The 18,759-nt window shown below is 39.5% G+C and overlaps 4 protein-coding genes across 4 annotated transcripts; 3 read left to right on the top strand and 1 right to left on the bottom strand.

Annotated features, from left to right (window-relative positions):
* The first annotated feature begins 1,409 nt into the window (after positions 1-1,409).
* LOC140011498 (protein RADIALIS-like 3) lies at positions 1,410-2,893 on the top strand. Its single transcript, XM_072060489.1, has 2 exons — positions 1,410-1,840; positions 2,623-2,893. Exon 1 carries the CDS (start codon positions 1,570-1,572, stop codon positions 1,810-1,812), a length of 243 nt encoding a protein of 80 aa, XP_071916590.1. The 5' UTR covers positions 1,410-1,569; the 3' UTR covers positions 1,813-1,840; positions 2,623-2,893.
* A 1,486-nt stretch (positions 2,894-4,379) lies between these two features.
* Positions 4,380-9,088, top strand: LOC113700111 (uncharacterized). The gene is made up of 8 exons (XM_027220574.2): positions 4,380-4,743; positions 4,838-4,933; positions 5,338-5,448; positions 5,867-6,176; positions 6,759-6,849; positions 7,215-7,545; positions 8,037-8,185; positions 8,412-9,088. The coding sequence occupies exons 1-8, from the start codon at positions 4,450-4,452 to the stop codon at positions 8,938-8,940; spliced, it is 1,911 nt and encodes a 636-aa protein (XP_027076375.2). The 5' UTR covers positions 4,380-4,449; the 3' UTR covers positions 8,941-9,088.
* Positions 9,089-10,132: 1,044 nt separating this feature from the next.
* LOC113698674 (uncharacterized) lies at positions 10,133-12,642 on the top strand. Its single transcript, XM_027218566.2, has 3 exons — positions 10,133-10,583; positions 11,241-11,350; positions 11,429-12,642. The coding sequence occupies exons 1-3, from the start codon at positions 10,351-10,353 to the stop codon at positions 12,238-12,240; spliced, it is 1,155 nt and encodes a 384-aa protein (XP_027074367.2). The 5' UTR covers positions 10,133-10,350; the 3' UTR covers positions 12,241-12,642.
* Positions 12,643-13,545: 903 nt separating this feature from the next.
* On the bottom strand, positions 13,546-17,074 carry LOC140011497 (zinc-finger homeodomain protein 6-like). The gene is made up of 2 exons (XM_072060488.1): positions 15,288-17,074; positions 13,546-13,989 (listed from the first exon to the last, which is right to left on the bottom strand). The coding sequence occupies exons 1-2, from the start codon at positions 16,355-16,357 to the stop codon at positions 13,956-13,958; spliced, it is 1,104 nt and encodes a 367-aa protein (XP_071916589.1). The 5' UTR covers positions 16,358-17,074; the 3' UTR covers positions 13,546-13,955.
* Between the last annotated feature and the right edge of the window lie 1,685 nt (positions 17,075-18,759).

Raw genomic sequence — 18,759 nt, 5'->3', positions numbered from 1 at the left:
TAACCAACTTAGGCCGTGTTTGATAACTTAATTCCGCACTTAAATTTAATGATTCAGATCTTAACATATTCAGACGATTTGATAATAAAAAATTGAACATCTGAATTAATTAAGTGTCATTAAATTTTCTAGACAAAACTTGCTCCTAAAATTTAGTGATAAACTATTCACTTATGATTGAATGTAATATGCATGTGGAGGCCAATTGTGGATTTGTCCATCTCGGCACCGTCTTGGGCAGGAGACTTTAATGCCTTGCTGCCTGGTAGTGCTTTCGGGGGCCTCCCCAGGATTCGAACCCTTGACCTTAAAGGTCTTTAAGTTGGAATGCCTGGTACCCAGGAAGCAAGGCATTAAAGTCTCTTGTCCAAGATGGTGCCGAGGTGGACAAATTCACAATTGGCCTCCACAATGCACTCATTAGATTTAATACTTAACAATTCAATAACTTACTGGATTTAGACTTCAGATTTTAGTTTTATCAAACGCATCCTTAATCTTTTATATTCCCGCTGGACTTAGCAAATACTTAAAAGAAATGCCCTTTAGATGTCATCATACTTGAGGTCACGATGTAAAAGTGCATAGGACTTTGGCAAGCATTGATTCCTTCATCTACTCTTCGTCAAATCACATAAAGCTCATAACTAAGCGTCTTAACGCATGGTCAGCAGAGTATTCTGAGGCCATGACTCTGAGTCTGCAGCAGCTAACGAGATTGTTTCTTAAGCTGCGAACTGGCAAGAATCCGAAAACAGTGCATTGCTCAAAATTGCTGCTATTAAGCCTCAATTTAACATTCACTTTCACCAATTTCCCTTGGGTGAAGTGGAACAAAAGTTCAGATAAAAGATCAATCACAGTATAGTAGTGAATTTTAGTGCAGATAAACAACCAATTTTTTAAGTTACAAATCGGGCTTATGTAGTAGTATCTACAGCTTAATACCATTGATCATCTGTCAATCCCAATACGGTTATGAGCGGCTTAGACATGTAGACTGAGACACTAGTATAAAAAGAAAGTACTTCTGCTGAATCAGAAGCAAAAGGATTATCAATTACAGTTTAATACAATGAAGAATCATAGTTGTTTAACTGCAGCCTACTAGACTACCAGTGCATAATTTGCTTATACCTAATCCTGCTGTCAGTAAATCAGGAAAGTAATAAGAATTCAGATTTTTGTGCCTTTTTGTCTGGACCTTAAGGATCCAAATCAATGGTAATGACTACATAAGGCACAGTATGTCCCTTGATACTGATTCTTTCTTCCTCTCTCTCTATATTTTGTGGTTTCTAGAGCGGACGGGTCACTCCTTATTCTGGCTTTTGCAAAATATATTCTCCAATTGGCAAAGCCCCACCACCTTTCCTCTAGCTTATAAACAGCTCACTTGGAAACGGTTCTCCATAACTTCCCTTGACTTCAAGTCTATTTCTTGACCAGAAAAAACCTCCTTTCTCTCGTGTTTCTTTTTGCAAGATTCATCCAGCTCCCAACACATACATTCTAGCTTCAACTTTCCAGCTTTGCATTTAATAGCCATACTTGAAGCTTGGGCAAGCAATGGCATCCAATTCCCTCTCTTCTTCCTCTTCATGGACAGCCAAAGAAAATAAATTGTTTGAAAAGGCCCTTGCTAAATATGACAAGGATACCGCAGACCGTTGGCAAAATGTTGCTAGGGCGGTAGGGAAAACTGAGGAGGAAGTGAAAAGGCACTATCAAATCCTTGTGGAAGACCTCAAGCACATCGAGTCTGGCAATGTTCCATTTCCAAATTACAGGTCAGGCAGAAACAAACGCTGAGCCATCAAGCCACAGGATGCAGACTCAGGTACGTAAATTTAGTTCTTTTACCCCATTCCAAAAATGAAGAATCATAACCTTAAACGTGCAGACAGATTTCTCAGATTTTCATGCAAAATCTATAAGCAATGCAGGAAGCATCCTTCATACAGAATGTCTAAACCTTAAAAGTGTGAAAACTTTTACATGATTGCAAAAGTGGACACTCGTTATTGTGACATCATTACATGCCTAAACAAGATTTGCATTAGACTTGGAGGATTTGACACCAGAAAGGTTCAATTTAGTTTATTATTTTCATGCATCACCATTTCCCTGGTTAGATAATAAAAACAATTCCTGTCACCAAACTGCCTATCATATCCCAAAAAGGCAATGCCTGGCTATCCAGTTTCTTATCCTGGACTTTTAAGATTAAAAAATTTGCCCGCATGAGATCTAATCTGAGCTCTTATTTTGGAGAACATGCCATGCCAACTAGTTCAAACTCAAAGCATTCCATGTGGGGTACAAACCGCAAGCCTCTCATTTTCAACTCCAATCCGGATACTCTACCAGACCCTACACAATTATCTATTGGTTCTTTTCATCTATGAAACCTTTATACATTTTTCTGGCTTTTATCTGACCCTACCCTACATTCATTCCCGTCTTGTCCATATCTAAGTAACCTTTAGTTAGATATCACATTTGTCCTGGAGTGTCTTACGCAGCTGCAATCAAACTTGTAGGCAGCAGCAATGCCACATTCACCGGATCTTGCTTGTTTTTTCGTCTGACTTTTCTTTCTCCAATTTTCATATGCAACAGGGCAGTAAACTCTGGGTTACAAGTTATCCAGGCTGAAGGTCAAACGATCAGCATGCATCTACTAGAAGGGTCAGTCAGGGAATGCTTAAGAATTAATTATCTAATGCGAAAATGAGTCTTTCGATACCAAAAGATAATATGTGTAAAAAAAAAAAAAATAATAATAATAGATGCAGCAGTAGACAAAATGAAGCCTTCTTGATTCAGCTTGTAATGTGTGTATTAATGCACAGTTTGCATTGCTATTAGAACTCTCAAATTTGGGTGAGTACATTTTTTGTTACCTGATCCGGCACACAAGCGTGCTGGATCTTCTTCTTCTTTCTCAGCAAATTGATATTGGTCAAGTAGATTCGAGTTCTACAACATTGTATGATCAAGTAAAATTCAGTAACTATAGCAGCCGCAATCCTGTTCAAATTTTATTGGATTTAGTGAAACTTGAGGTGCCTATATATACGAGGAGATAGCAGTTCTTGCTATCCTCTTTGCAGAATATTACTTACGAGGCAACGGTGTAAACTGTAAAGTAAACATTGAGATTTGAGACATAAAATGATAATGTAAAACCAATAAAGAAGTTACGTCATAGACTAGATATTTAGATTCGAAGTGTCGAACAGGGGAACGATAAACTGCACCCAAAAAAGGAAAAAGGGGCCCATGGGCGTTCCCAGTTATAGAGCCCATCCCATTGGGAACAACTCGTTTAAGAAGACAGCTCCATTACACGTCCCCCCGTTCCAAGTGGTCCATTTAGCAAGCAAGGCTGGTTAATTTATTATTTTACGCAAAACGAAAGCCCAATACCTCAAATTAAAATAAGTCCGGATGTCGCCTCCATGGGGAAGCTCTAGCTGGTGCTGCTGCTTAAACCCTAAGGTCTTCCACCGTTAAGGCATTAATCACCACTCCAGGGTTTATGTAGTATATGCTGCCCTCCCCGCCTAACGCATTTCATCCCTCTCTTTTGATTTTCCGTCAACGCCGTCAAAAATTAGACTGCCACTAGTCCAAACCAAAGCTTTATTATTATTATTATTTTGGAGAAGCAAACCGAAGCTTTATTGATTCTTAGGACTGTGTTACATCCATAGTGCTAAAAAAAATGCCCAGCTTTAGGCGTCTCAATTTCAATAGTATGAGTTAGAGTAAGCTAATTCATTTAACAGACCCGTTTGGATTATTATTTTCTGACGTTTTTGTAAAAAAAAAAAAAAACTGTATTATAACATTTCGATACATGTGAGATATCTTAAAAAGATAATTGAAAATGACAAACATAAACATTTTTTGAAGAAAAAATGGCAATTCAAGCAAAAACGATTTTGTATGTATTTGTCAAAAAGAAAAAGAAATCTAGACAGCAATACACATATGAAATTTTGCATCTTAAAATCATAGCAACTATATTACTATTTGGTAAAATTTCATGCAAGTTAATGGAAAATGCGTTAAGCTATGTACTGGTTGGTGGTTAAAGCACAATACAAGCTGATGTAGATTTGTTGGGCAATTGACAAAAACTAGTACTGGTTTGTTAATAAAAATTCAATCGAGGATTTTAGCATCTAGGCTCGAGTAATTTTTTTGAATCGTTCACTATAGCTCAATTAAACTAATCTAATGAATTATTTGAGGTACTTGGTCAGCTAATTGCAAAAAAAAAAAAAAGAAAAAAATCAAGAGAAGAGTGGAGAAAAAAAGAAAAAGAAAATTAAAAAAATAGTGGGAAATTAGCTTGATGAGAAAGAAAGAACAAGTTGATTTAACAGAGAAACAGCACCCTAAACTAAACAATAGAGAGATCCCAGCTCTGGCACCAATATGGCCGGCTCTAGGCTATCTTCACTGGCCGCGATGGCCGTCGCCGCCGCCGCCGGGGCGTCTTATTCTTCAGTCTCCAATATTGCATACGCCGACAATCCCCTCCGTTTTCCCCCCTTCTCCACTTCCCGCTCTGCTCCATCTCCACCTCAGACACCGGAGAGTTCTTCTTCTGATCCCGCTTCCAAGTCCACCGCCGATGCAGAAGACTCCAGAGGTGGTTTTGACCCTGAGTCATTGGAGAGAGGTGCTAAAGTTCTTAGGGAAATCAATAGCTCTCCTTATGCTAAACAGGTACGGCTCTTTAGTATGCTAGTAAACCTATTTTAGCGGGAAAATTGTTTTCTTTTCAATTAATTTGTTCTGTTTGCTGAGAATTTTTATGAAGGTGTTTGAGGTGATGAGGAAGCAAGAGCAGACGAGGCAAGCAGAGTTAGCGGCTGAAAAAGCTCATTTTGAGGCCATTCAGGCTCACGCGGATATTGTTAGTTCTGACTTTACCAAAAGATTTCTTTTCTTTCCTTTTTTTTTTAGTTGCATTACTCGACTTTGCAGAACTTAAGAATTGATTGATTTGGTTATTGATTGATCGCCGTGGAAAAGTTGTAATTCGCCGTAATTATGGTTGCTGAACGGATGGATTTCATCTTGTCATGCTATGGCTTCATGTTCATGTGAAATGGCGTTGCAAGCGGGACCATTTTTTTTCCTTTGATTGGAAGTTGAAAATAGTTCAATTGGATTGCTTGACGTTTTCTTATTTTGATGTCTGGGTTGAGTGTACAGTCATTTGAGGATCAAATGTAGTTGTATTTGTTATAGCAACATTTTTCCTAAGTTCACTTTCTTGAACATTAAACTTGAACATTAAAACATATGTTCATGCAGGACAAGCAACGAAAATGGGCAGAAGATCAGAGGAATCTATATCAACAGCAAGCTCAGACAAAGGCGCAAGTATTAAGATATGAAGATGACTTGGCTAGGAAACGGATGCAGGTGGACATTATATTCTTTTTTAACTTATTCTCAAGGAGTTTGGCTGGAGTTTCCATTTTGATTGTGCTTTTCAGAAGCATTGCTAGAAAAATAATGGTGTAGCACAATTTGAATTTTGACTTGTGTCAGATAAATAGGTGGTTGGAAAACTTGTTTACAGAATTTTCCCATAAAAATTTGCAAGAAAACGACTATCCAAATGATTGATTTTTGTCGATTTCATGGTTTTGTGATAACTCTGGGTCATTAAGTGGCAAAATATGTGTCTTAATTTATATTCTCTAAACTTAGTATGATCATGGACTTTGCAGTCAATCATCTAATTAAGGATAAAATGACTTAATCACCTGTTTTTGGTGTTTCAGGTCTTTGGAAGTGTTTGGTGATTTTTCATTTTTTTTTATTCTAATACTTTCAGACAGATCATGAAGCTCAGAGACGTCATAATGCTGAATTGGTCAAAATGCAAGAGGAATCATCTATACGAAAAGAACAGGCAAGAAGAGCAACCGAAGATCAAATCCAAGCTCAGCAGAGACAGACTGAAAAAGAGAGAGCTGAAATTGAAAGAGAAACGATAAGAGTGAAAGCCATGGCTGAGGCAGAAGCTCGAGCTCATGAGGCAAAACTGACTGAGGAACAAAAGAGAAGGATGCTTATAGACAGGATAAACGGTGAAAGAGAGAAGTGGCTTGCTGCAATCAATACGACTTTCAGTCATATCGAAGGTATGGATGACTTGAACTGTAGCTAGTTACTTGAAGATTTATGAGGTTAAGAGTGTGACTGAAGCGTAGTAGCCCTTCCCCAACCCAACCCCTCCCGCCCAGTCTCTGCATGTGACTGGAAAATAACTTCAGTTTCTCTTATGAAGACGCCGAAATCCCTGACTTCCTTTGTTGTGCTAATATCATCCAAATTCAAGGTCTTGGCATTGAAAGGATGGTCATGAATGCTCCTTGTAGTTGTCACTCTAAAGGATCACCAGAAATTTCACTCATGAACTCACATGCTGGATACTGTCCTGTAAATTTGATCCCCTTAAACAAATGCTCGAATATCAGTTGTTCTTTACTATTAGGGATCCTTAATATAAAGGCAAATTGCCCTCCTTAATTAACATTTGTGCTGAGGTAGTCTCTTTGACTTTTTAAATATTATACTATCTAAAGCATCAGCTCTATAGCCTTTAAGCAGTTTTTGTGCTATCTAACCAAATGCCATTTTCTTATCCTCGTGCCCATATACTTATCCATCTTGTTGAGCTTGTAACCTGTAGATTTGATGATTTTTTTTGGGTCAATCTGCAGGGGGTTTTCGTGTTCTATTGACTGATAGGAGTAAATTGGTAATGACTATTGGAGGAGCTACTGCATTAGCTGCTGGAGTCTATACCACTAGGTTAGCATTTTCTGACCACTTGATAGAATTTTGCAAGATATTATTTCTTGTCATTTACCTGTCCAAATGCAACATGTGGGATTGTGAGCAGTTTTGACTTGTTGATAAGTTTTGTGTTTGCGTGTACAAACTTTAAATTGAAATGATGTTACATGGAATGTGATTGTGGTCATTCCGTCATTTATTAAGAAATTCCAGAGATCATACATGATATGGAATTTTTTGGCATAATTTGGTAATTGTATGTGTGCAGTTTTATTTCTTCCTCATGTCAATTTTGCAGTGATTACATGAAATGCCAGAATTGATATCAAAGGTAAGTGGATACTTATTTATTTGCACTTGAATCTGTTCCGTGATTTCAGGGAAGGTGCAAGAGTTATTTGGGGGTATGTCAATCGCATTCTTGGGCAACCATCACTAATTCGAGAATCGTCCATCACAAAATTCCCGTGGTCAGGGATAGTTTCAGGTGGTGTAAATAAGGTATTCAAATATGGTACAGTTGCTGGAGAACAAAGTAAATCACCTTTGGGAGGTATAGTTCTGCATCCTTCATTGCAGAGAAGAGTAGAGCACCTTGCTCGGGCTACAGCAAACACCAAATCTCATGAGGCCCCTTTCCGCAACATGCTGTTCTATGGACCTCCTGGGACGGGTAAAACCATGGTCGCCAGGGAGATAGCAAGAAAATCGGTAAATGATTCATCCAATTTTTCCTGATTTTTCATTCATGTCATTATGGGCGTACCAGTGTTGCAGTTGGCCACTGCGTAGATGTTTGAGCTTTTTAAGTTTTCCCTGAATAAGACAACCACCACACCCCCCCCCCGGCCGCCGCCGCCGCCGCCGCCGCCTACCACTTTGACAAAAATAAATTGATCCATGGTGTATGCCAATTATTACGATGTTGATAGCGAAAAAATACGATTTTTGGGTTTTATTTTTGTAGTTTTGTATATTTTCCAGTTTGCGATGTGTGCCACTTGGTTTTCACCAAAGTAGCTGACAAAAACCCTTAATTCTCTTGCGCAAAAGAGAGCCTGGGAAGATTCCTATGCATGATGGCACAGAGTCAGCGATCTTATTGATGAGAAATGTGAAATTGTTCTTTGGATTTGTTTGTGGAAATTCTTATGAAGAAAAAGGCATGGGTGTGCTCTCATTCATTCAGCTGTTTTCTGCAGGGTTTGGATTATGCTATGATGACAGGGGGAGATGTTGCACCGCTTGGTCCACAGGCTGTTACCAAAATCCATGAAATCTTTGATTGGGCCAAAAAATCAAATAAGGGTTTATTGCTTTTCATCGATGAAGCTGATGCCTTCCTTTGCGAGTAAGTTAAATTAGTAACGTAACGCTTTCTTAAATCAATAAATCTGCCATTTTTTTGGATCTATTAAAGTAAATCTTTCAAGTGCAGTGATTTTATTCATGACAAAACATTTCAAGCTTGTAGAATTTTTAACATGTTGACATTCCTTTTAGTAGGAAAGCAGACACGTTTATTCCTTGTTCGAGTTTCTCAGGTTTTCATGTTATGGAACTTTAATACGCTGCAGGCGCAATAGCATTCACATGAGTGAAGCTCAGAGGAGTGCTTTGAATGCTTTGCTCTTTCGAACAGGGGACCAGTCAAGGGATATCGTTCTTGTACTGGCTACAAACAGGCCCGGAGATCTTGACAGTGCCATCACCGACCGCATTGACGAAGTTATTGAATTCCCCCTCCCCCGGGAGGAGGAGCGCTGCAAACTGCTGAAACTTTATTTGAACAAGTACCTTTGTGGTGAGGATCAAAGCGAAGACGAGTCTAAGTGGGGTCATTTGTTTAAGAAGAGAGCGCAGAAAATAACTGTGAAAGATGTATCGGACGATGTGATCCGAGAGGCTGCTAAAAAAACTGAAGGTTTCTCTGGCCGTGAGATTGCAAAACTCATGGCCAGCGTTCAAGCTGCTGTGTACGGGCGGCCAGACTGTGTTTTGGATTCCCAGCTGTTCAAGGAGATGGTAAATTACAAGGTTGCTGAGCATCACCAGCGGGTTAAACTTGCAGCCGGAGACGGCGAACCTGATAAAGTTGCAGAATAAGAGCTAGAATTGATTTCTTGTAGAATAGAGTTGCGGCGGATGTTACTAAGATCCCAGTGCGAGAGAACAATTTTTCAACATACAAATTTTGGTTTATCCACTAATGATTAATTTACTACTCCTACTAAATAGTAGTGAGAAATAGCAAGTGATCATTGCATTCAGAATGAGTTAAGCTGCTGTAGACCTCATCCTCCTCGTTGAGCCTGCGGCTTGGCTTCATTTCCATTGCGCTCTTACGCTTGTCTTGTTTCTACGTGCGTACTAGGGTTGCAAACGAATCGAGCCGAATCGAACTTTGAGCTAATCGAGTCGAGCCTCGACTGAATTTTATCAAAGTCGAGCTCGACGAGCCGGCAATTTCAAACTCGAGCTCGACTCGAATCAAGTTGGGCCGAGTTCGAGTTCGAGCTCGAAAAAAATAAAAAATAATTATTTTATTTTTTAAAAAATAAATAAAATAATATTTTTTTTCTTAATAAATAATAAAATATTAAGAATATATACGTAATTTTACTATGAAAATAAAAAATAAAAAAATAAATATAATATACGTAATTTTATTATTAAATTAAAAAAAATAATATATATATATATATATATATACTCAAACTCGCGAGCCGGCTCGCAAGCTAACAAAGTTAATATTCTGAGCTCGAGTTCGAGCTCAAGTTTAACTCAAGCCGACTCGAGCTTGACTCGAGCCGCTCGCGAGCGGCTCGATTCGTTTGCAGTCCTAGTGCGTACATACTATTTTATTAATTTCTTGGGATGGAATGGTTGAATAAAAGTTGGTTGCCGAATAAATGTATTTAGATAAATATTTTAAGATTTTTCTGTAAATAAAACCTGTCACTCAATACGTGGGGAGAAAAATTAAAAACAAATTGTTGAAAATCTGTGAGACCACTTTTTGTTTTTTAAAATCAGAAATGGGCACGTTCCTTTTTCTCTCTCTCTACAGTAAAGGTACTACGAGTTTTCTGAATTTAACCGGCCAGACACTCCGAACTGCCATGGCTCCTCTCCGGCCACCAGTGACCGTCAGTGGCGGTGGGTGTGTGGAGAGGAGCAAATCCCGTGGAACTGTAAGAAATAGCATAAAATACGGTAAGGAATGGTCTACCCCTTGGCTTATAAATACGTGGCAAAACTGGAATGAAACTTGGTCCTCATGCATTCCTACTTAACCGCCACGTTTCATCCTACTACTGCCACTACAACTCCTCTCTTCTATCTATATATCTTCCCCACTTCGCTGTTGGTTTAATGAAAACAAAAAGAATCATAACTTCACCAACTTCCTTTTAAGATCAATTGCTTCCAAAATTTGGATCCTAACTCTACTTTGCAGAAAATTCTTGTACAAGGAAATTGAAAGAAGATCGAGAGAAGGTAAAAAGATCAACGATGGCAAAAAGAAAAGTGTTTTTGGCACTGTGGCTGGCTGCAGTAATACCCTTGTGTTGGGGCTGGGGCTGGGGTGAGGAGGCGATGGAAAATGCTAAAGAAAGAACCAATTTAGCTACTGGAAATATTAAGATCAAGGCCGAAGAGGCCAAGAAAAGTGCTTCGGAGGCCATGCAAGATGCCAAGGACAAGACTGACTCTTGGGCTGATTGGGCTCTTGGCAAGTTCTCTGAGTGAGTATTCCAATTTTAGCTTCGTACGTATGTGCCAAGCATGATTTTTTTTTTTTTTTCACTTTTGGGGTAAGCAACCAAGCGTGAGTTTTTCCAATTTCCTTGGCTTATTTTAAACTTAGATTTATCTGTTGATCGGTGAAATGTTTATTGCAAGTGAAGCTGTAACTTGGGCCTGAGTCCGTATTATGCCGTGATTGGCATGCCACTGGTTACATGGATGTAGTTGCCACAATTCCTTTTCTGTTTGTATTCTGAAGTTCCTTTGTAGAGTGAAATTCAAGAGAAGTTTGGCCCTCCTTTTTCTTTTGCTTTTTTTTTAATGAGAAGATGAACATATTGGTGATGGAAGGATGTCAAATAGACCACATACGCACGCACGCTCCCACACATATTTTTGGGTCGGTTAAGTCCTTAAAGAAGGGTAGCATAAACGTACAGTACAAACATTACGGTAAAGGCAATCCCAAAGAAGGGTAGCACCCGTAAACAAGATCAACATTTTTGTGTCTGCTTGTTGTAACTAGTTGAGCAAATGCTTATTGGACATCAGCCCATTTATTGTTTGATGTGCTCTTGCAAAGCTGATCTTTTTAAAGGGTTAGCATGGTTCTCAATGCTGTTCATGTTATCATATGGTTTTAACATTTCCTTTAGGGGGTTTGGGTTGGATGAGGATAACACGAAAGATACAGTTCAAAGAATGGCAGATAAAGCCAAGGATGCTGCATCAAAGTCCACAGATGCCTTGAATTCTGCAGCCGAAGGTAAATACTCTCTTGTCCCCTGATATCAAATGACAACTCTTTAACACGAAATTACATGACTTTTCCTTCCGTATGCAGAGACATCAAAGTATGCTTCTCAAAAGGCAGGTGACATGGCAGATAGCGCTTATGAGAAAATGAGAGATGCTAAAAACTTTGCTTCAGAGAAGGCCGATCAAACTAGGCACATGGCATCTGATAAGGCTTCTAATGCCCAAGAAATGGCAGGTGATGCCAAAGATTTAGGGAAAGAAAGAGCTTATGATGCCTACAATATTGCCTCTGATAAGGCCGGTGAAGCCATGAACGTGGCTTCAGATATTGCCCATGAAGCAAAAGGGAGAGGAAAGGAAAAAATGCTCGATGCATATGATTTTTCTGCAGAGAAAGTGGGTAATGCCATGAATAAAGCTTCAGAAATGGGTAGTGAAGCCAAAGAGGCAGCTACAGATAAAGCTTACAATGCCTATGCTTATGCCTCCGATAAAGCTGGTGATGCAATGAATAAAATGTCAGACATGGTAGGCAATGCCAAGGAAATTGGGAAAGATAAAGCACAGAATGCTTATTCTTACAACTCTGATAAGATAGGTCAGGCCATGGATGAGGCTTCAGATTTGGCTACGAGCACCAAAGAGAAGCTGAAAGATAAAGCATCAGACAAGGCGAACGATGGCAAAGAGGCAATGCATAATGCAATGGGGAGCATGAAAGATGAAGTCGTGGGTCGTTATGAAGGTGCCAAGTCAAAGGTTCACGACACCTATCTAAATGCCAAGGATACCATGACTAAGGATGCAAAGGGAAGCTATGAAGCTGCCAAAGAGAAGGCCTCACAAGCGACAGGTGATATAGGAGAACTAATGAGGAGTGAAACTGCAGAGCTGTAGAGCAGTTTGCAACATATTTTCTTGAAGAACGTTTAGCACGGCTACTCTTCTAAGTAACACATGCTTTACTAGTTTGTTTATATCCAATCAGGTTTATTCGAGCATGTTTAGGTGAAAATCTCCTCTCCCTTTTTATCTTCTAACTTTTCATTCCTTAGATAGCTATGTGCTAAAGCAGCTTTAAGCACTGGTATGCAATTTTTTTTTTCATCCATCTTGCGTCTTTCAGCAAGCTATAGTTCTTTATTCCCCTTTAGGCACAACATGAGTTATCGTTTATGTTTGTCTGCATCTAAGCTAGTTGGACCTTGTGGCAAGTTCTCTTTTTTTTATCTCCTCCATGTTTCTTTCTTCCTTTTCAGAGATGCTTGTTATTTGTGTTTAAACACCATTTGTTGGCTATTGATGACTGTTAGTTCTTTTTTTTTTTCTTCCTTTTCAGAGATGCCTTGTTATTTGTGTTTAAACACCATTTGTTGGCTATTGATGACTGTTAGTTTTTTTTCTTTTTTTTTGCCAGCAACGATACATTTGTATAACCTACTCTATCCTAATCTAGGGGGAGGGGGAGCCTAAGGAGGCTGTGGTAAGTGGCTAGTGGGTATACATACCCAACTAGACCACGGGAGTATTCTGGCACAATCCTTAGATTTTTTTCGCTGCAGGTGAAATTTGAACCCTCACCTACAGCTCAAGGAAGGACTTAAGCCCCTCCCTAGTGGCTACTGAGCCATTGGCCTAGTGGTTGATGACTGTTAGTTCATTGATAGGCAATTTGTTAAAGCAAAGAGATTCATTTTCCTGAATGGTATTTAAGGACCTAGGGTAGAAGTAGGGATTGGTAGCCTGTCTAGTAATGCTTAGTAAGTGCTAGCACTCATCAGTCGTCCATTAAGATTGCACAAAGATCAGCCATTTCCTTGAAGTAGACTGGAGGAAAATAACTCATGGTAAATCAAGAAGGGGGTGAAAAAGGTAAGAAGGGCTCTGGGACATGAACTTTAGAATTCTGCCATTACTAGGATTTTCATGCTCGCAATGAAGATGTCATCTTACTGTCTGTTAGGCGGCTCGATGTGATTACGAGTTTAATAATTAATCCATCGTAGGTGTTGGTGTATTTAATATACGATGCCGTATTCAATCCTACAAAACTGCTTTTCTTTTAAAACACTGGTCATGAGTATAAACAGTAGGTTATACTTTGTCTTATTTATAATGCCCCAGTCCTTTATACGGTTAGTAAATGAACTTGACTCGCTATAAATTTGAAGTTGTGCGTTTGACTCGCTATAAGAAGTGGTAGATATTTGAATTCTCTCCTCTACAAAGCATTAATGCAGCTGATTCAGTTTCTTCTATACGATAAGATATAGGCATTTACAAAGCTAAAGAATTTATGTTACATTCTTTTTACTGAACGAGAAAAGGTAGAATACTTACACAAGGGCATTTTAGTTTGACGGTTTGGACCACCTGATGGAGCGTCAAATTCCCAGTATAGTGGTTCCCTTTCTGCAGCTTCAATGTACGACTCCAGAATGGTAATCCGAACTTACCCTCCTTTTCCTTCAGAAAAACAAAACTTGCCCTCCTTCAGTCTAGGACCTCCAGGTGCTTGGGGCTGATCCCATTAAAGAATATATCCATATCATCTCGTGCACTTCAGTCCTTTTGGCTTTTGGGGTGATAACTGATTTCCGCCTATTGATCTCTTAATATTCTTGTCCTGTATTGCGCACTGGTTCACTGCTATAGGGATCAGCAATAGCAGAAACTTTTCCAAACTTAGATCTATGTCTTTTTTAAGAGATCAACAAATCTTATGTAATCATTCAAGGCTCTGGCAGGCGAGAATTATGATTTCCTTGGCGAACGCCTGTGGCTTGGTCCTACTTTATTATGATCTAGTAGAGAATTTCACTCACTTACTGATTACTGAATACCCTACTCAAAACACGGTTGACTCTCTAATTGAAGTTTCTTAACATAAATTATTTTTTATGTCTACATAGTTATGAGTCCAATTTCAGTTAGTTTGTTCTATGCGACTCATGCTGAAAGTACACATTTTAAGAGGAAAATGGAGAGGATTTGCAATTTTTTCCCCCTCTTGGATCGTCCGCTGGAATATATCTTTTATCTCATAATCATAAGCTCACTTTCCAGTCCTACTTACTGCATCAAAATCTAGTTTTCACTGACTAAATCTGACGGTTGTACTCTCAGTTCCTATGTTGTGATGATTAAGGCACACAATTCATCTCTTCCGGAAACTGTCCGCCTGTATATTATACACAGGATTACCTAACTACTTGTTTAGGGTTATCCAATCATTGGGTAATCATTCAATTTTTAAGAAATTCTCCTTATGTGCCCTAATCTGTTTACTGTAATACCACAACTAACATATAGTGAACTAGACTTATTATTGTACGTGCTCCAAGTAATTTTGACCAGATCAAAGAAGCAAACAACTGACCAGGCCAGTATGTGATCAAGTACTAAAAGCTAGACAGTCTTTCCATCCAGCTGTAAAATTGATGAGGGAGTATCATATTTCAACTCATTGTCAGTGGTGAAGGCTAAAACATAAAACAACAAATTAAACCACTATAAAAGAAAGACAAAGATGCATTAATCACACACATGGGTTTCCCCAAAACAAGATTCTTGTCTGAGGGCTTTTAGTTTGTGCTTAAGACGTAGAGTGCTATTAATGCTGACAATTACGAGTTAACAGATGACTACTTACCAAGTAATCTGGAGGTAGGGCAGATATAAATAAAGAGTGTTGAGCTTAGGAGAAACTAAAATTGGGATACATAGAAATATAGGATGTCAAATTAGATACCATATGAAACCGTATTAGATGATGTGGTTAATTCTCTTAGATAATCTTAAATATCAAGAAAACAAGCAGTGATCAGCGACCCAATCACTGGTTGATCTACCGAAATCAGTTCATGTATATGGTTGTGCACAATCTCATATTTTCTGCGCTAAAAATTCAAGAATCTCGGAAAGGGGATTAGCCCTTGTCTTACATTTGTTTCTTCTTCATTGCTTGTTTGTTATTGTGCATCCAAACCTTGAAGACCTGTCTCTTTACTCCTACCTCACTGCAAAACTGCTGCACTTCTTGTTCATCTTGCTTTTGGATCTTCCACCCCAGCTTCTCAGCAAATTCATTCATTCTATCCTTTTGTTGTTGTGTAAATTTTGTCCGAAACCTCTTTCTCGACACCGAGAACGCTTGCTGCACTACTTGTCCTCCAGCATTATACTGAACCATGTTAAGATCTTCACTAGAGGACTCCGCCGCAGCTCCTCCGCTATTTCCTCCAAAAGTCATCATGATAGGCGCCATAGGACCTGTCGGACTAGCGCTTAAACCATGGGAATAACTATGAGCAAATTTATGCTGCTGCTGATGATGATGATGATGCTGAGGCGGCATTCTAATGGGAGAAGTTTGAGGTTGAGTACGAAATAGTGTCGCCTGATGAGCACTATTGTGCAGTCTGGGCGTATGGTTTTGTGTGTAATAGCCACTTGTACCGGCTTGCGGTTCGCCATCGCCCTCTTTCCGATGAAAATTGCGATGGCAATCGCAAGCTGCACACCTTAAGGCTTCAGGAGTGCCTTCCTCTCCACTAGGCATGAATTCTCCACATCCATCGACAACATGTCCTCCCATGCTTGCTGCATGATTCTTGAGGCATTCGCGATATCGAACCGATGAGCCAGGAGTAGTTGTATTAGCTCCTGAAGCTGCTGCTGCTGGTGGCGGCTGTTGAGCTGCCACTGTCGCAGTCTTCGAGTTAGATGCACCACTTATGGGGGTTGCATTGGTAACTTGAACTGGATCTGGATCTGGGTTCGAGTCTTTATGTGCATATAGTTGTTGTTGTGGTGGATTTTGCTGCTGATCTAGGGTTTGGTTAGGACTGGGGGTGATAGGGATGATACTTCCGCGGCCGGCATCAATTCTTCTTCTATCCAAAGTCGGAGCTGAAGGCGGCTTGGTTGAGGATTCGTTGGTGAATGAAGGTGGACTATAACCCATCGAGTATGGGAGGCTGCCTATATCCTTTTCTTGCCCTCTTGGCTCCATGGATTTTGATAGTAACAGTAGTGAGCCTTGATCTTTGAACCACCTCGGCTGTTGATCTCTCTCTCTCTCTCTCAGATTACCTTCATCATAATCAGCAAAACATAAGCTTCTCTCTAACTGTGAACCTGCGCTAATCACTAATTTTCTCGGAGCATCAACTCGACTAGTCTAATCCCCAGAGCATACATAAACCAAAGAGATAAATGATAATCAACTAAGTAATCTCAGACATGTGCTTTCTTTTCAGCTTGATATGGACGTTTTTGGTGCTAAACCAAGTGGTCCCATCTCACTAATTTTTCAACCTCGTTCTCAATACGTAAGCCGATTTAGTGGTAGTATTTGATACAGAAATGGTCTAAAAGGTCCATGCTTAGAAGGGATTAATTTCAGGAAACTCCAGAGTAAGAAAATTAGAGGAATCTTGAAATTCACTTGGGAGATGAGAAGATTAGATTGGACATGGGACCCCCCTTGAAGCTAAGCAAAAACTTAAAAAAAAAAAAAAAAAACTTGGCAGTCGGTACCGAGCGAAGAAGTTATAGAAGTTGAGGAGGAGTTTTGGGAGGAATAATCAGTGAGTGAAAATGAGAGATGGACGTGATAAGAGGGTTTAGAAGTAACAAAAGAAAGGAAGGGCTTGTGAGTTGTGTCTCCCAACAGCCATCCAGCCCCATAAAATCCATCCATCAAAGGGAGCAGCTGAAATGCACTCCAAGTTGAGAGTGAGGTAACCTCGGTGGTACTGGACACCGATGACAGTGGGAGACTCGCTCTACAAAACAACCGACAAAGTCATGCTCGTACTCACTAAACACCTGCACACTGGTCCATTGTCTCATTATTATTATTGCCTCAGCGCGCTAGCCCCCCTCCGTGTTGTATGTATCCTGCAATCCCTGGAATTAGAAAGGGGAAAGAGATGTGTGTGCATGTTAATGATGGGATGGGACAAGACAAATCCTTCCTTGGAGCGCTTTTTTGGGGTCTAAATCCCTTTAAAAACAAACATAACTGCAAAGGGTTGCCGCATTTAGTAGTATGATGAGCTAATAAGGGGAGTAGTTTATGCAAATCTCACCATGAGGAAGAAAGAAGGTGAGACCTGGCTCAACATGGTGCAATTAGGGTTAATAATAACAATAATAATGTATTTGTTGCGGAAATGCGTAAAGTACTAAGCAATCTTCTTAATTAATTTCTCTTCATCACGTTTTGTGACAAAAGAATATGAATTCATGGAAGGAAGATTTTTTTTTTTTTTTTTTATCTTTATGTTGTGTAGGGTGAGTGGAATAAAAGTGAGAAAGGGATGGGCCCAGAGCATAGCATTTTGATCCAATTAATTAGTGTTATTGTGTCAGATTCCCTTCTTTCCTTCTTTAATTTTAGCTAGCCAGTGGGAAGCTTAATAATCTCACACTCTCGTATTACTCGAAGGGCTCTCTGTGTAATGTATCTGGCAGCGGAGCGCTTTTTTGGTGCAAAAAAAAGGCTGTGGGAACACCCGGTGGTGCAATGTTTGTGCAACATGTGGCTTTACATCCGAGTCTTCTTGTGATGGTAGATGCTGCTGTTGGTACTAAACCATCATCAGCCAGGTACTGTTGGGTAATTTCCATCCAGCCATCCATCCAGAGACTATGAATAGAATTGTTCTTGTCCTTCACTGCAGTCTGCATCCTTCGTGGGACACTATCGACGTGTGGTACCTTTACTACTGGCTTATGTGCTCGTACACAGTGTATCTGCGCGCGCGCGCGCTCGCGGGGTAGGCTAAATGGAGGTGTCAGGGATACCACTTGTGTTTGTTCCTGTTGGAGTTGCGTCAGGTGGTTATTATATGACTTTGAAAAGCCATTGCCTCAGCCCGTCACCGAAAACGAATTAAATTTCTTTTTGAATTATATGTTACAAGTTCGAATCTCACTTACAGTAAAAAAAAAAAAAATTGAAGAAATGAGTCAAAGCACTCATTCGATCTAATCGGATTTGTTTATCTATTAATTCTTTATACAGTTTTTTTTAGACTCTCCCTCCCTATAGAATAGGATAGATTAAATTATAAAAATATTATTATCGTTGTTGTGACCACAAAAATTAGATGATTTTGCATTTTTTTCCTTTTCTTTATTTTATTTTATGCCCTTTTGGCCATGCAATTTTGCCCTTGTTCACTTGTCTGGATGCTAACCTTATTCAGCTAAATTTATTAGTTTCATTTCAAAGTCGTTTTGATTGATTTTGGGACTACTAGAGCTATTAAATTTTTTTTCTTGACCAAGTAAGGAGACAATCGTGTCCAAAATGTGCATTGTGAGCTGTTATATGCAATTTAAGTGGATCAGACACTCATGAAGCAAAGACTAACCCCCGCCGCGGCCCGAGGGGGGGGGAGAGAG

This window comes from Coffea arabica, chromosome 7e (genome assembly GCF_036785885.1).
Source record: "Coffea arabica cultivar ET-39 chromosome 7e, Coffea Arabica ET-39 HiFi, whole genome shotgun sequence".
Classification (NCBI taxonomy): domain Eukaryota; kingdom Viridiplantae; phylum Streptophyta; class Magnoliopsida; order Gentianales; family Rubiaceae; genus Coffea; species Coffea arabica.
Note: the sequence above shows the minus strand (reverse complement) of the source record. Positions and strands in the feature narration are given on the sequence as shown.

Bases quoted from the DNA above. Each gene is read 5' to 3' on its own strand.
- LOC140011498 (XM_072060489.1), top strand. From the start codon at position 1,570: ATGGCATCCAATTCCCTCTCTTCTTCCTCTTCATGGACAGCCAAAGAA.
- LOC113700111 (XM_027220574.2), top strand. From the start codon at position 4,450: ATGGCCGGCTCTAGGCTATCTTCACTGGCCGCGATGGCCGTCGCCGCC. The intron at 6,850-7,214 runs GTTAGCATTTTC...CCGTGATTTCAG, and splicing joins GCTGGAGTCTATACCACTAG to GGAAGGTGCAAGAGTTATTT. The intron at 8,186-8,411 runs GTAAGTTAAATT...AATACGCTGCAG, and splicing joins GCTGATGCCTTCCTTTGCGA to GCGCAATAGCATTCACATGA.
- LOC113698674 (XM_027218566.2), top strand. From the start codon at position 10,351: ATGGCAAAAAGAAAAGTGTTTTTGGCACTGTGGCTGGCTGCAGTAATA. The intron at 10,584-11,240 runs GTGAGTATTCCA...CATTTCCTTTAG, and splicing joins GCTCTTGGCAAGTTCTCTGA to GGGGTTTGGGTTGGATGAGG. The intron at 11,351-11,428 runs GTAAATACTCTC...TTCCGTATGCAG, and splicing joins CTTGAATTCTGCAGCCGAAG to AGACATCAAAGTATGCTTCT.
- LOC140011497 (XM_072060488.1), bottom strand. From the start codon at position 16,357: ATGGAGCCAAGAGGGCAAGAAAAGGATATAGGCAGCCTCCCATACTCG. The intron at 13,990-15,287 runs GTAAGACAAGGG...TCCCTATAGCAG, and splicing joins GCAATGAAGAAGAAACAAAT to TGAACCAGTGCGCAATACAG.